Source organism: Trachypithecus francoisi, unplaced genomic scaffold (genome assembly GCF_009764315.1).
Source record: "Trachypithecus francoisi isolate TF-2019V2 unplaced genomic scaffold, Tfra_2.0 Lachesis_group19, whole genome shotgun sequence".
In the NCBI taxonomy this organism is placed as follows: domain Eukaryota; kingdom Metazoa; phylum Chordata; class Mammalia; order Primates; family Cercopithecidae; genus Trachypithecus; species Trachypithecus francoisi.
The window spans coordinates 21,926,762-21,942,592 of NW_022681464.1; the positions used below are offsets into that span (position 1 = coordinate 21,926,762).

The window sequence follows — 15,831 nt, forward strand, 5'->3', positions numbered from 1 at the left end:
GTCATTTTTAGTTCTGTTGCTATCCACAGTTGCCTCCTTTAATTGCGTATTCCACTGGCTAATTGTTGGATATCATCGACATTAATTTCTCATATGTGGTTCCTAAGCACTTATATGAGAAATGCTTCTAGATTCCCTGACTTCAACTGAAATAAATTAAACCAAGATTTCTAGACTTTATTATGTTAGAGGTTTTAGTGCCCACATAGATCCTACAGATACTTATTTTTAATCATCTCCCTCAGGAAATTCTGAAGCAATTAAAGTTTGAAAACTACTGATACACATCTATTGTTTGAAAGATACTTGAATAATTTTAAATAGTATTATGTATCCTAACATACCTAGAAAAGTCTTCATATTTGTACTGTATTCATTTTATGTTGCTTTCTATACTACAAACTTGACAGTGTAAAAAAACCCCACATACCTCATAGGTCTGTAGATCAGAAGTCCAGGCAAGTTTGACTGGATTCTATCCTCAGGGTATCACAAAGCCAAAATCAAGGTGTCAGCCTGCCTAGGCTCTAATTTGGGGACTTTGGGAGAGAATTCACTTCCAGGCTTACCCAGGTAGTTGGCAGAGTTTAGTTCCTTGTGGTTGTAGGACCACAGTCTCTGCTTTTTGCTGGCTATCAATGGAGGATCGATGTCAGCTCCTTGAAGACTGCCTGCATTCATTATGTGGCTTCTTTCATCTTGAAAAACCTGTGTGCTGTGAACATCTCTGACTTTCTCTTCTGCTACTAACTGAGGAAGCTCTGTGCTTTTAAGAACTCATGTGATTTAATCAGCCCACCCAGGTAATCTCTCTACCAACATCAATTGTGCCACATGACATAACAATCACAGGAGTGATACCTCCGCGTATGTACAGGTTCTAGAAATTAGGGTTTGGAATCTTGGGTTGGAGGGCATTTTTGGAATTCTTCCTATCATAGTCCCCAGTTCAGTAATACATACAGTTAATTCAGGAACACACATAAGCATAAGAAGCCCCACAGTCTATTTTCTGAAGAGATACTAGCAGTGCAGCTGTGAACTACTGCGATGGTCTATTCTAACAAAGTTATTGAATATTTAAAATATGCTAATGAAAAATCAATAAAGGAATAAGAACTGGAAACTACCCTCCAGTAGATTAGATTTCATCCTTAAATGCCTCCAGAGATAGACACTTATTTGATCTTTTGATAATTTCATCAATGTTTTCTGATATAGTGTACAAAAGACTGATTGTGTATAATCTTTAATCTTTAAATCTTTAATTTTCTATGTTCCTGATAAGTAATACAAACGTATTAAAACCATCAAATATTTGATTCAATTCTATCCCTCCCCATAGTCCCTGAAAGTATTCTTTTTAGGCTTAGTATTCCCTATTTATATGACTATACTTTATTACATAATTTGAAGTCCTTTAACATAAAAGTTATAATTTTAACTGAACACAGTCAAGCCACGTAACATTTCTGTTGTTCACTTTTCTCACATATTTTTACTCATTTCTGTGTGGCTGGCTTTGCACTCACCCAGGATGTAGGAGCCTCTCAACTAATTTCTGGAATTTTCATGAAGAGAATGACGTGTATTTGTATTGAGTCAGGGCATCCATGGGGGGAAGGAGGGTCCAAGGCTTCCTATTCCACCTTCTTTCTGACATCACTCCTTAGTTTTTGGCTTTCTCAAAAGCAAAACAAATTTTATGTATTTCTTAAGGTTGCTTTTCCAAGGTTTTTTTTTTAAAAAAACTGGCTAAATTAAGCAAAAATGGTGCAAAAATGATTATCTATTGAAGAAGGACTGGAATATCTCAAAATTCACAAAAGAGTTGATTACCCCAAATCTGGAAAGTTAGGAACTAGAAAAATGATGGGAACCTCAGTGAGAGTAGTTTTAGTTCTCTCTAGTGTTTAACATAAAAATACTTAGTTCAATGACATCCATTTCATCTGTCTCACAGCTCCAAAATCTTCCAAGGCAACAAGATATCATGCCTACACTGGCCTATACTTGTGAATTAGGGGGAGAATGTAGGCACTATGTTGCCATCCCAGTGAGTGCTTAGTACATGCTATCATTGGCTAACACATATACACATATCACACCATCACACAACGTTCTCATATGTCCAAATATACTTCCACCAAACACTTAATCACCTTCTTTGCATAAACTACATAAATCCTATTATTTCCCCAATAGAACTAAATCTGAGCCATGTTCAGCAACTGCACCCCGGTATCGTGTTGAAAAGACTCACTTTTCTGAGTTGAAATCACAAAGTGACGTTCATTGTTCTGTAACAATTGAAATTATACAATTAATGGACTAATTCATATATTTATTTACTACCACCACATGCTATGTACAACGATGGAGATAAAACTTAAGGAAATGAGGAATATGTTTATTTAATATTCAGATACTTGACAGCAAGCAAGAAATCCAGATAAACATTGCACTCCTTTTCTCTGCATCTGGTTTCTAAGCCATAGCTTGACTAAAAACCTCAACTACAAATTCCATGTTTTTACTTCTTTAGCAGCAATAAAACTACTCGGGAAATTGTCCAGATGCAATGGCATGTCAGGGAATGCGATCTTCTTGTCTCTGCCTACAAGAATTGTCTTGATAATATTTTCCTTCCTGCAGAATATAATGAAAAATACTTTAGATACTCCCTGAGTATCGACCTCCCAAACTATTTTGTTTTTTGGCCATCTTTCATTCCTTTGGTAGTCATGATTAATGACCTCAACCAACACATGGCCCTCCTTTTTAAAAATTGATTCCTTTAGTGGCCTACATGGTGTGAAATGTTCAGTTTCTATTCCACTTGTTACAAGCGTCCTTTCTGCAGGTGAGCAGAACCTGCAGTTGTAAAGAAGAGCTATGAGAAGTTTTGCTCCCATCTCTGGAGCACCTTGTTCCCAGCCTGCTGTTGTGGCTAAGAAATAAGTAGCCCCAAGTATCAGTAGCTGACTTAAAGCACACATCACATCCTAAAAGGCAGCCCCTCAGGCTCAGGTACTATCTCTCGGTGGCATTGAAGTTGAGTTTTTAACAGTTCATTCCATCATGTTATAAGGTCACTAATCTGCCAGTGATGAAAGAGATAACAGCAATAACTCCCAGGAAAATCATATAGTTGCTTCAATGCTTCTACTATGATGTGATTTCCTTGATTTAATGTAATGTAGTATCAGAAAAACTGTAGTATATAAAACATTCTGAGGTCAAAAATGATGTCTGAGGAAAAATGGGCAAGAAATGCAGGAGTAAGTAAAAAATAAACATCTGTTCCACTAAAAACAAGTAGCTAGCCCATACCGAATTAAAGAGATCCAATACAATTGATCTACTACAGTAAAGTTAGCAATCTTCTCCAAATTATGTACTTTATCAAAATTTTAAGATTGAACACTCTGTTGGACAACTGAGTACTCAGATTAACATGGCCAATGAAGCACCCAGAATGAAGCACCCATGCTCTGCTACTGCTCTGACTGCCACTCCGTTCATAATCCCACTGAGCAAACCTGGGTCCAGCAGATAGGATGCTTCATATCCACAGGAAAAATCACACTTATTAGGATCACCTTCTACTGTAGTGGTTTTCTGATGGACATGGACATGGCATGAACATTTTCAAGCCCTTGACCTATTATAAAAGATTTATCAATATCATGCTTCCACTTCTGTCTAGAAATCATCTAGCCTGGCTCTTTTAAGCCTCTATGCCATTTGGTCACTGCCAAAGACATAATGCGATAACCTAACACTATGTTTGTCCTAAGGAGAGTATACAAAAAGACTTACTGCTCAAAGTCTTACCCATATTTCCTTCTTCATTTGGGTCTATCTATGTAAACAACTGTACCAGTGCAGATTTTCACATTATCATTTAAGCAAGGCTGACCTTTCTTATTTTCAACCAATTTTTCATTAAAAATTTCTTTTGAATTAGTAGACAGAGATTAAAGAAGGAACTGTTGTTTTGTGGGTTTTGATCATCCTATTCATATACCATGGGAGTCTCAGAAGACCCATTCCTCCATGTCACACTTCCACTTGATGAAAAAGAGCTACTGAGCATGTCTAAATTTAATGAACATGTCTTAATTTAATTAAAGTGGTACTCAGTTCATGATGCCCAAGTGTCTAAAGAGACAGCAGATGTCTCAAAAGGCAAAGTCACCCATTGAAGACTGCGGGGCCTTACACTAAAGCTTTATTTGTACTGATAAAATTTCTTTCTTTGAAAATCACCTCAGGCTTCACACATATAGATACCTTGAGTTCCAGCTGGTCTATTCTGCCATCAAGAAGGCAAAATGGAAAAGCCATTTTCATTGCAATCTAAACCAGATGACGCCTACTATGTAATGTGTCTTCTTCTAAGTAGTAGAGAGGTCAAGTTTTTAGGAACTTAACCTTCACTGTGGATGTGGTATGTATATACATTTTAAAACAATAGTTTCCTGCTCACTGAGGAGACAGGGCCCTATATTTTAGTTATCTTATATTTTTTATTGTTATATATCTTACCAAAGTAGACAAGACTCAACCATTTTTGCTCCTCTGAGCATGGTTTTATCCTTATGTAGAATTATGGGGATGTATATTAGGATATGGTTTCCAAAGACCCTGTGAACTAGATTGTAATACGGAACAAGAGAAGTCAGATTATCCTGGGACATGAGCATGAAGGTGAGAGTAAATTCTGGTCTGGTTAGACAGAGACTCCGAAAAATGCATTAGGCAAAAAAACAGCTGACTTGGTGAAATAAGTGAGAGAATCAATATCCAAAACAGGCCATCCCAATGGTCAACTGACAGAAGAGAAGCATAGTTTCTGGTAACTTATCACTGTGTATCAAGAACAAGTCATGGGATGGGGGTGGTAGGGTTCTGTAAGGTGGATAGCCACCACCAAAGTGCTGCTTACAAGGGCAAATTGGAAGCTAGCCCAGGTCCTTCCCAGCTCCAAGACACTGTTTCAAACATAAACTTGTTACAGATGGGTCTTTTTATTTTCCAAGATTTTCATTGCTTTCAAAATAAAGTATTTTCTGATTTGTTATCGGCAAGAAGAAACCCTTTTGATTTGCTTTTGGCTAAACACCAATTTAGGGCAACCCCCTTTTGGATCATATTGATTTTAGCTTCAATTAGAACATTTCTTTCCAAAATGATTTACTCCAATCTGGGACATTTGTTTCCATAACTTAGTTAGTGGTTGGGGATAACTAATGATACATCTCTAAGCCATTTCCTTATAAATTGCCAAATCATTTTCTAGTAGAACGACTCTATAATAATATATGGCATTGTTTCTTGTTTCTATTGCCCATTTGATGGGTTTTCTGGGGCATTTCTTTTTTTTTTTTTTTTTTTTTTTTGAGACGGAGTCTCGCTCTGTCGCCCGGGCTGGAGTGCAGTGGCCGGATCTCAGCTCACTGCAAGCTCCGCCTCCCGGGTTTACACCATTCTCCTGCCTCAGCCTCCCGAGTAGCTGGGACTACAGGCGCCCGCCACCTCGCCCGGCTAGTTTTTTGTATTTTTTAGTAGAGACGGGGTTTCACCGTGTTAGCCAGGATGGTCTCGATCTCCTGACCTCGTGATCCGCCCGTCTAGGCCTCCCAAAGTGCTGGGATTACAGGCTTGAGCCACCGCGCCCGGCCCTGGGGCATTTCTTTCCAGTGGTTACCAGTCAGCTCTCTTTGAAAACACTGACATGCTCTAAAATGATTGTCTTAAATTCACTTTAAATCGAACAGGAGATTTTCTCATTATATATACTGCTTGCTGTATGAGACAGAACATCAAAAACCTCACGTATTGTTTTGGTTTTAAGTGGTAGCAGTAAATAGCCTCATGAGTATGTGACTAATACATGGATTTCACACACACCTGCATTAATGCATTATATTGTCTGTGACATTGTTTGTCTTATTTATATCTTTAACATCTATGTCTATAGTGTTAACTTTGTGTAATAAAACACTAGGTTGAATTCCATAGAGAAACACAAAGAAACAAAAGATGTAAAATACCTACCTTGTGAAAATGTACGTTCTAGCTGGTAAATAGATTCTAAATGTCACAAAATGACAAGGTGTTGTAAGGTGAGAAGAAGGACAATACAGACCCCGCTAAAACCTACCATATCAGTGTTGGACTTAGGGATCTGAAACCTGTGAATTATGATAATATTATAGTACTATTTAAGATAAGTGAAAAAAGTAGCATAGCATCTAGTTCAGGAAACTTACCTGGATTCCATAAGTAGATCTGAGCTGTGAGTTGGGAGGAAAAAATCTATGTATATATTTTTTCACTTACTTCTAAATGAAATTTTAACTTTTTTTCTATTATGACTATAAGAAATATAACACAGTGGTATTTGCAATAACTGTGACTTTGTCAACAAAATAAATCTGGTATTTTCCAACACATAAAAATATCAAAATATACTTCTGCATATAATTTTATATAAAATAGCTAGTTCTATGAAATCCTCAACAAGCTAATGGGTAAGCATGAAAATAGTACAGTCATGTATCACATAATAATGTTTCATTCAATAACAGATCTCACATACAACAGTGATTTCATAAGATTATGTTATACATTTTGCTGTACCTTTTCTATGTTTACACGTGGTTTACACAAATACCACTGTGTTACCTTTGCCTACAGCACTCGGTACAGTAACATCCTGTACAGATTTATAGTCTAGAATAATAGGCTATACCACATAGCCTAAATGTATAGTGGATTATGCCATCTAGGTTTGTGTAAATACACTCTATGATGTTCACACAATGGTGAAATTACCTAACAATGTATTTTTCAGAATGTATCCCTCTCGTTAAGCAATGCATGACTGTATTTTGCAATTTGTTTAGACAATTAAGAAGCCATTTACAAGTTATTGCATAATAGCCAGTTTTAAAAATGTGTTATCTTGGAATTAGGAGAAAATTTTGTTATGGGTCAGTTGATAGTAGCTTAGAGGTAGGAACAGAGATAAATAAGCTTCCTCAGACTACACTCACATAATCAATGGGTTTTTACTAGGACCCCACCCCCTTCCAGGAGAATAATGAATGATTTTATAAGTGTTCTCGAAAAAAAGGGTACGCAATAAAATATCCACTACTCTAAAATATACAATTTTGTTCAGACACAGTGGATTGCTAATGCCTGTAATACCAGGACTTTGGAAGGATGAGGCAGCAGGGTTACTTGAACTTAGGAGTTCAAGACCAGCTTGGGCAACATAGTGAGATCCCCTCTCTACAAAAAATAAAAAAATATCGAGTCATGGTGGCACATACCTGTAGTCCCAGTTACTTGGGGATCTGAGGTAGGAGGATCACTTGAGCCCAGGAAGCTGAGGCTGCAGTGAGCTGTGATCTCATCACTGCACTCCAGCCTGGGCAAAAAGAGTGAGATCCTGTCTCATATATATATACATATACATACACACATATATATACACATATACATATGTATACACACGTATATGGACACACACACACACACATATATGCAATTCTTTGTTTTAGTATGTACAACATACTAAATTCCCTGTCCTCTTCCAGCTTTTTTCTGCCTCTGATGCTTTTTCTTATGCCCTCTCATAAACTGGGATAACCTTCACCATCCTCATTATACATCTACATATATCTCACCTTCTTCAAATTCCACCTCCTGTAAAAGACCTTCCGTGATACACTTTTCATCCCCAGCAATACATAGGTGACTTTTCGTTCTCTGAGAAACCTTTTTGTTCATGATGCTTGATATGAAACTCTCATGGAACAGATAGTATTTTCTACCTTGCATTGTAATTTTTATGGTCTAATCTTAGATAAGAACAATTTTTATATGGAGTCTCTTTGGACTCAACAGTGCCAAGAAAAGTATCTTGTGCACATAAATGTTTGGTTAAATATTGTAAACAGCATAATATAAACAATATAAATTAACTCCTCATTGATATGTAAGAATTAGTTTTATTATTTAATGATTGCACTGAAATTTAGTTATATGCTTTGAGATATCCAGCTTATCTCTGTGCCTTCACTGTAATAACCTCCTTCAAGTAGATCCCATTCTTTCATGACAAAGGATGGATTAGGAGCTGTCAAACAAGAGTAAGTGTCCCCCTTCTGGACAATTTAGTAGAAGGCTGAAACATCTGTTATTTTCTTGCCTCCAATAAAATCAGTTTTATCATATTAAAACAAATGTCCTTTAATCTTTTAGTAGTAGTCATATATATATATGTATAATATATACATACATATAATATATACCTACATATACACATAATATGTATATACATATGCATTTGTTAGCATCAATAAACTTAAGTATGAATGTTTTGACTTCACAATGTCCCATTATTCTTTTGCACATGTTTAAGATAACGTTACTAAATAGTATACAATCCAAATTATATTTTGCAAATAAAATAAAAATTGCAATTTGCAATTTTGGTAATTTATCTTTCTGCAGGTTTTTGTGGTGTTGAGACTGAAGGCACAGGACTTTGTGGTCAGGAACTGAGGTTTTTGCATGTGAGATAACAAAAACAAAACATAGAGCAGGGCTATGTCATTAAGTGTTAAAAACTGTGTTGTAGAGGATAGGTAAAACATAAATTCAAAGAATGAAAAGGTCATAAGCAGGTTTTAAGGGAGGAAAATGAGGAATTTCTAGATGACAAAGGAGCTTAAGCCAGAAGTGAATCAGAGAGTCAGACTCCAGGCAAAAACTGGACTGGAAAGTGCTACAAAGGATTCATTCAGCCTGCATTACCTGCTTTGTGTTGCAGAGTAGAGGGAGTTATGGTGTAAGATGTAAGGTATGGCCTAGTGATAGATAAGCTTATTTATTATTATTATTAATTTTTAACCCCTTGCTGGGAGAAGACATAGAGCAAAGACCACAAGGGGTAAAGGAGAGTCACACTTAAACTATTTTGCAATTAGATTTCAAAGGAATTTTTAAATTTTTTTCTACCTTTTTGGATATGAAAGTACTAATCTTTTCAGCAAGACTATTTACATCTATATTTTGGACTTAATACTTAGTTTTATGGTAAGATATGAAAGAGAAGTTTTCTAAGGGGGCATCAAAGGACTAGAGGAGGAAAATTGCGGCGCATTTGGGGAAAACAATAAAATCTTTTTGGACCCTGTGAGCATCTGACCTGAATTTTAGGACTAAACTTCCAAGTACTAATGTTAAAATGAGGATTATATATATATATATATAAATTTTTTTCCTGTTCATTTTGCCTAAGGCACTTGGCCTAAAGGCCATGATGCTAAGCTACTGAAAGTAACTAAATAAGGAAGTAGGTCAGGTACTTTGGGAGATTACATATATACACACACTTAAATACACACACGTACACATATACGTTACACATAATGTTTTAGGTCAATTCTCTTCACACAGAGACAGCTAATTGTTGAATGTGACGCTGATGAAACCACTTTTCTACAAAATGCTGGCGGGATAACTTACAGTATTTCTAGGGTCTCTGCTAATTCATGGAGGGAATGGGGAGTAGCAAAAGAGAAACAATAAAATGAATAGTCTGCCATTTACTGTGTTACTAGACCTTCTAGACAAGAAGGAGCCTCATTTGTGCTCGCAGAGATAGCACAAGAAGTCTTCACAACGCTAAATCCATCCCATCAAAAGTAGCCACAGAACACATTAACTCCCGACATCCAACTGCCCTCCTGATGTCACTAGATTCCACACTTCCTTGTCATCACATTCCACATTCTCCTCTGTTGCTAGGTACCCTGGGCACCCTTATTTTCCAAAGCTCCAGGTGCTGTTTTCCTTGGGACTCAAATGCAGAGTCTTTGGTTCAAATGCTATGGTACCCAGGCTGAAACCTTGAGAGAAGAACCATCACCCTGGCCCAGTGAACCTGAAGGCCATACCCACAGATCTTAATACTGCACCCTCTGTGTAGCAGCTACTCAGGATGGAGCAAACTATGTTAGGTAAGGAAGCAGATTACCCCTTTAAAGTGGTGACCTGATGTGAATTGGTTACAGGAGTCTGAGGTCTGCGATTTTAAATTCTTAAAAAGTATCTTTTAGGGAGAGAGGGAAAGAGAATAAAAACTGTTAACATGATTACATGAAACTCAACAATATAAAATTCTTAATTTATACTCAGTTTAATATCTGCTCACTGTTCTATATGGCATTTTTAAAATAAAGACATCAAAACTTTGTTTTAAATTTGGATTTATAGGACAGTGTTATGAGACATTATTGTTTTTTACCATTTGAATTGCAAAATATGTGAGTATGTATATTTGATACAAATGAGTAAATCATGTATTTGTTTTTCTTAAAACATACTGATTTACTGAGGAATGAAATATGTAATGCTGTTGAATTTAGTTACCTTGGTAACATCTGGAGTGAACTACTCCATCTAAAAATATTTTCTACCTTATTATTGATATTTTTTATTGAAACGAAAACATGGCACTTATTAAAGCCTTTCCTGACAAATAATAATGTTTACCTTACCTGAAAAATAAATGAATGTTATACCATTTATTAGATATACATAATGATTTCAGATTGAAGAAAGAGATGTAGGATGTTTAATTTTTAACCAAGATAGACATTGGATTTGTCTTATGCTAATGTAGATTTTATTTTAAAATGTAATATATACTTAGGGTTATTTAACCTAAAAATGTATTGACAAAGCTTTCATACATTAAATGTTACTATATTTTTTAAAGGTTTCTAGAACACAAATGTTAAATCACTTTTTTCATGAAATAAAAATTGCAGTTGAATATGTTCATTGTGCTCTTCTTTGGACTTTCGTGGGAAATAATAAAGTAATCAAAAATTATCTTCATAATTTAGCATAAGAATTTGAATTGGCATAAAAAGAACATGCACACATCTATCTGAATTACTTATATAAGTCATCCCCTTAATTCTGCATTTCAAAAACCCTAGACATTTCATGTTAAAATAGTATTTTGAATCCTTGCATTAATACCTATGGAAAGTACCATGTAATAAAAAATGTCATATTATTTATGGCCAGTTTCCCAATTTTTCCTATGTATTTTTTCTTTCCACAACAATTCTTTCTTTGATGGGTACATAAAAAGAGTAATTTAATAGAATTTTGCCATTTGAACGTATTTTAACATTTTTCACATGATAGTCTTAGAAAACTGTTTGAAAATATTATTTCAGGCTGGGCGTGAAATAATAATTCAGTCCAGGCGTAATTTGTAATGAAAAAATATTATTTCATTATGAATTAAACCTAATGGGCTTTGTTTATTTTATTTTATTTGAGACGCAGTATCGCTCTTGTTGCCCAGGCTGGAGGGTAATGGCGTGATCTCAGCTCACTGCAACCTCTGCCTCCCGGGTTCAAGCAATTCTCCTGCCTCAGCCTCCCGCGTAGCTGAGATTACAGACACATGCCACCATGCCCCGTGAATTTTTGTATTTTTAGTAGAGACAGGGATTTCACCATGTTAGCCAGCCTGGTCTTGAACTCCTGATGTCAGGTGATTCACCCACCTTGGCTTCCCAAAGTGCTGGGCTTACAGGCATGAGCCACCGTGCCCAGCCTGTTTTTTAATTTTTTACTACAGACCTGGCTTCATCCTAGATTCTTGCCTATTCCATTACTACTAGTCATACCAGTTCTGTTCTCACAATTTTTCTAGTTGTCTCTTTTTCTGCACCACCACTGCTTCAGAAGTTTGAGCTTTTAAAGATGCCAACTTAGATGACTTCTACATCTCTTAATTGGTCTCCCCAACTTCCATTTTGCCCCTTCATACCATTCTCCTCATCAGAGTCAGAATAGTCTACCTGAAATATACCTTTTTCCATGTCACTTCTCACAATAAATTAAAACTGTTATTTGCTCTCAGAATAAAATCCAAGTTCTTTGATAAACAAAATGCTTTTCTTGGTATTCTCTTTTTTTCTTTCTAGGTTTATCTTTTCTCTTTCTCTTTTCTTGCACTCCAGACTACTCTTACTTCTCACTTGCCCTGCATATGCTGACCTCTGTGACTCTGCATGTGCTGATCCCTCTATAGAAAACGCTCTTCCCCAACTTCTCCACCTGGTTAAGGCTCACTCACCTTTTGGAATTCAACTCATATCCCCTTCTTTAGGAAGCCTTCTATGATGTCTTAATCCCTTGTATTAGACCACAGCCTTCTTGCTCTGCATTTTAATAGCATGTTTGTTTTTCTGTCTCTCTTAATTATCTGTGAACTTGTTGAAGGCGGAGTCTCTACAGGCTAAAAACTTAACCCCATATTGGTCAGAGTAAGCCCTTAACAAATGTTAGTGAATAAGTGAGTGAACCTGTGAGTTATATTACTCTTTCAGAATTTGAATGTAATTCCCATGAATGTAATTGATCAGAAAGCATTAACTATTTCATTACACCCCTCCAAAAAGCATACTTGATAATATTCAGAAAATTAAAAATCACAAGTATTCAATAATATTTCTTTTGCTCACCCATATTTATATGACTTCACTAATAGCTTTTAACTAAAGGAAACATTTTAACACCTTTTCCATCATAATTTTTAAAAATCAGTAGCAAATTGTTATATAAGATAAAATTAATTAAGAAAAATAGAATGTTATTTCATGTAATCTTTGTCTATGTGTTTTCTTTTTACGAAATTGGGACCATACCAATCGCACTCGTTTGTAGCTAGATTTTTCTCTTTAGTGCTTCATGACTTACATCCCCATATCTTAAAATAGAATATTTAATAATTACATGGTATTCTAACAATTTCAACATTTATTTAAATAATCTATTTGTGGTAATTTAGGTCATTTCTAATTTTTTGCCATTATGAACAACACTGGTATGAATGTTTACCTACAAAAAAATACACACACTGATTAAACTTCTTAGGTGTTAAACTCCCAGAAGTGTAACGAGTGGAACAAAGTTTATGAGCACTTTTAATGCTTTAGATGCATATTAAACACTCATTCAGCTTTTACTGATACACATTCTCACCAGTAGGATAAATGATGCTTTTTATCAGAGAATGTTTACCAAATCTAGATATTCTCTCTGGAAAAACAAAAGCCACTTGCAAAATAATTGGTAGTTGTTTAATTCTCTTTGTTTTTTTTTTTTTCCTTTGAGATTGCATTTGAGATTGAATTGTTCTCTCAATTCTGTTTTCTTCTTATTATTTTATTTCACTTCTTGTGCCTAAATGTGCTGTGTTAGCCCATTTGCATTGCTATAAAGGAATACCTGAGACTGGGTAACTTATAAAAAAGAAAGGATTATTTGGCTTACAGCCCTGCAGTCTGTACATGAAGCATAGTGCCAGCATCTACTTCTGGTGAGGGCTTCTGGAAGCTTACAATCATGGAGGAAGATGAAGGGGAGCCAGTTTGTCTCATGGTGACAGAGGGAGCAAGAGAGAGAGAGAAGAGGTGCTAGCTCTTTTAAACAACTATCTTTCCTATGAACTCCCAGAGCAAGAACTCACTCATTACCATGGTAATGGCACAAAGCCATTCAAGAAAAATTCACCCTCATGACCCAAACACCTGCCGCTAGACCCCACTATGGACACTGGAAGTCACATTTTAATGTGAGATTTAGAGAGGACAAAACATTCAAACCTTACCATGTGCCTACTAGATTAAAAATAACAATAACTGTTTACAAGCTTATTGCTGAGGATGAATTACATATTATATGTAAAATGCCATTCACATAATGGGAGCTCAATAAATGCTAGTTGAAGTAGAATCTGAATAGCATATTCATTAAAATCAAAATGTAACTTTTCCTTTCCAACAGATGATTCTGCTGCAGAGAGCTTTAATGGCAATGAGACTCTGGGGCAGAGTTCAATTGCTTCAGGGGGAACACACAGCAGGGAGATGGGAGACTCCAACAGTGATGGCAAAACTGGGCTGGAGCAAGATGAACAGCCACTGAACCTGAGTGACAGTCCCCTCTCTGCGCAGCTAACTTCGGAATACAGAATAGATGATCACAACAGTAATGGGAAAAACAAATATAAGAATCTTCTAATTTCTGACCTCAAGATGGAACGAGAGGCGAGAGAAAATGGAAGCAAGGTATGGTCACATTACAATTTCCAGAATTTTTGAGTCAGTCATGAAGGTCACAGAAAATACCTATGCATATAGGAGATAAACATTATTGTTAATAAAAATATTATAAACAAATCCAATAAGGGGATGCCATGAAACTTATGACCAAGCATACTGTGTGTTTATAACATATGATTTCAGGAATAATAGCAAAATGAATCGTGTCTCAAAGCTGTGGGTGTTTTTTGATATGGAGAATCACTTGAGTTAATGTTTCTCATGTATATAATCTATTTGTATGAATCTCTCTGGGAATATGTTCAGCTCAGATGTGACAGTTTCAGTCTCAGTACACAATTTTTTACTATAAAAGGATCACTATCTAGTTTCTCCTAGATGGATAGGTGTACATAAAGATAAAGTTTCAATTAAATTCTTCAGTTTGCTTTAGAGACCTGGGGACTTTGATCAGTAATTTTCTTTGTGGACACTAAAGAACTGTTAAGTGTGAGGGTCCTGGATGAAGTTTGTGGGTTAAATAATTATTTTAAGAAATGATTTATCATAAATTATATCATACAAAAGACAAAAACACATTTCAGACATATCTAAATGTTTAGATTCTTTATATTAATATTAGAATAAATTACAATCCTCTCCCATTCCCAGCTGACTTTTTTTTAAATTAAGCTTAAACTTCTGCTACTTTGAGATAACACATGCTGGTGACTTTGCTCTATGATTTTTGAAGGTGTACTTTGGAACCCATGAGGGTTTTTATGGACAATACCCTTTGAGTGCCTTCCCCAGCCCTTACCTCTAAGTCAGAGTTGTAGAACTTGTTTTTTGACATAGATCCTTAAAGCAAAATGTCTTAATCTGGATTAATTTCTGAATTTGCTAAGGCACTATGCTTCCTAAATTGGCTCTATTTAAATCTTCTTGCTTGCCTGGGGGTGTGTTTTATCCTCTTTTAAGCGAGTCACTAGACATTGGCAGACACTTAAGCACTCCTGCCTGAGGGAAGCTGCTACAACTTTTTCTGTGGCAAATGTTCAAATATCTTCCTCAGTGGTTTAAAGCCAAATTACATAAACGCAAATGATTTTATATTTGCTAACATGATCTGATTCACTGTGTACTGTGTTACATTTTACAGAACAAAATAACTCCTAAGTTTCCCTGCCCTCCACATAAACCTGTCTTTATGAAGTTTAAATAATCGTGAAATGTCCTTTCTATGCTATGTGTCTATTAAATTTTTTTCTAAAATTATTGGATGGTTTGCTCTTCTTTTTCTTATTCCCTTATTCAGTATTACTCTGGGAACGATGCTTATTAAAACATATTCTTGCACATATTAAACAGAATGAAGTGACCTTTCTACCTCTATTACAATGGAGTTGAGAAGCACAGATGGTTTGGGCTGCTCCTGAGGGTTAAGATGATAAACAAGCCTAGAGGAGAAGAAGATACCCCTGATGCACTTAATATTTTATGGTTTAGTAAATGAAGAATACTTCCCACAGCCAACTGAGGAATAGCCAAAGACGCAGAAGATAAATCAGAAGGGTGTAATGTATGAAAGCTAAGCAAAGTCCACCTTTCAAGGAGAGTGTAGGCAGCTCCCATGGACAATGTCAAGAATTCAAATAAGATGAAGATAGAAAAC

At 35.9% G+C, this 15,831-nt stretch overlaps 1 protein-coding gene across 4 annotated transcripts in view; it reads left to right on the plus strand.

The window, feature by feature from the left end:
- The window catches only part of NOL4 (nucleolar protein 4), a 383,228-nt gene that overhangs the window by 196,688 nt on the left and 170,709 nt on the right, over positions 1-15,831 (plus strand). For 2 of the 4 annotated variants that reach the window (XM_033178025.1, XM_033178026.1), the window contains exons 1-2: positions 9,832-10,043; positions 13,900-14,183. In XM_033178025.1, coding sequence (XP_033033916.1) covers positions 10,025-10,043; positions 13,900-14,183 — 303 coding nt within the window. In that variant the 5' untranslated portion in view covers positions 9,832-10,024. Of the gene's footprint in view, positions 1-9,831; positions 10,044-13,899; positions 14,184-15,831 lie in introns of those variants that run through there. The other 2 variants (XM_033178023.1, XM_033178024.1) reach the window with 1 other exon arrangement.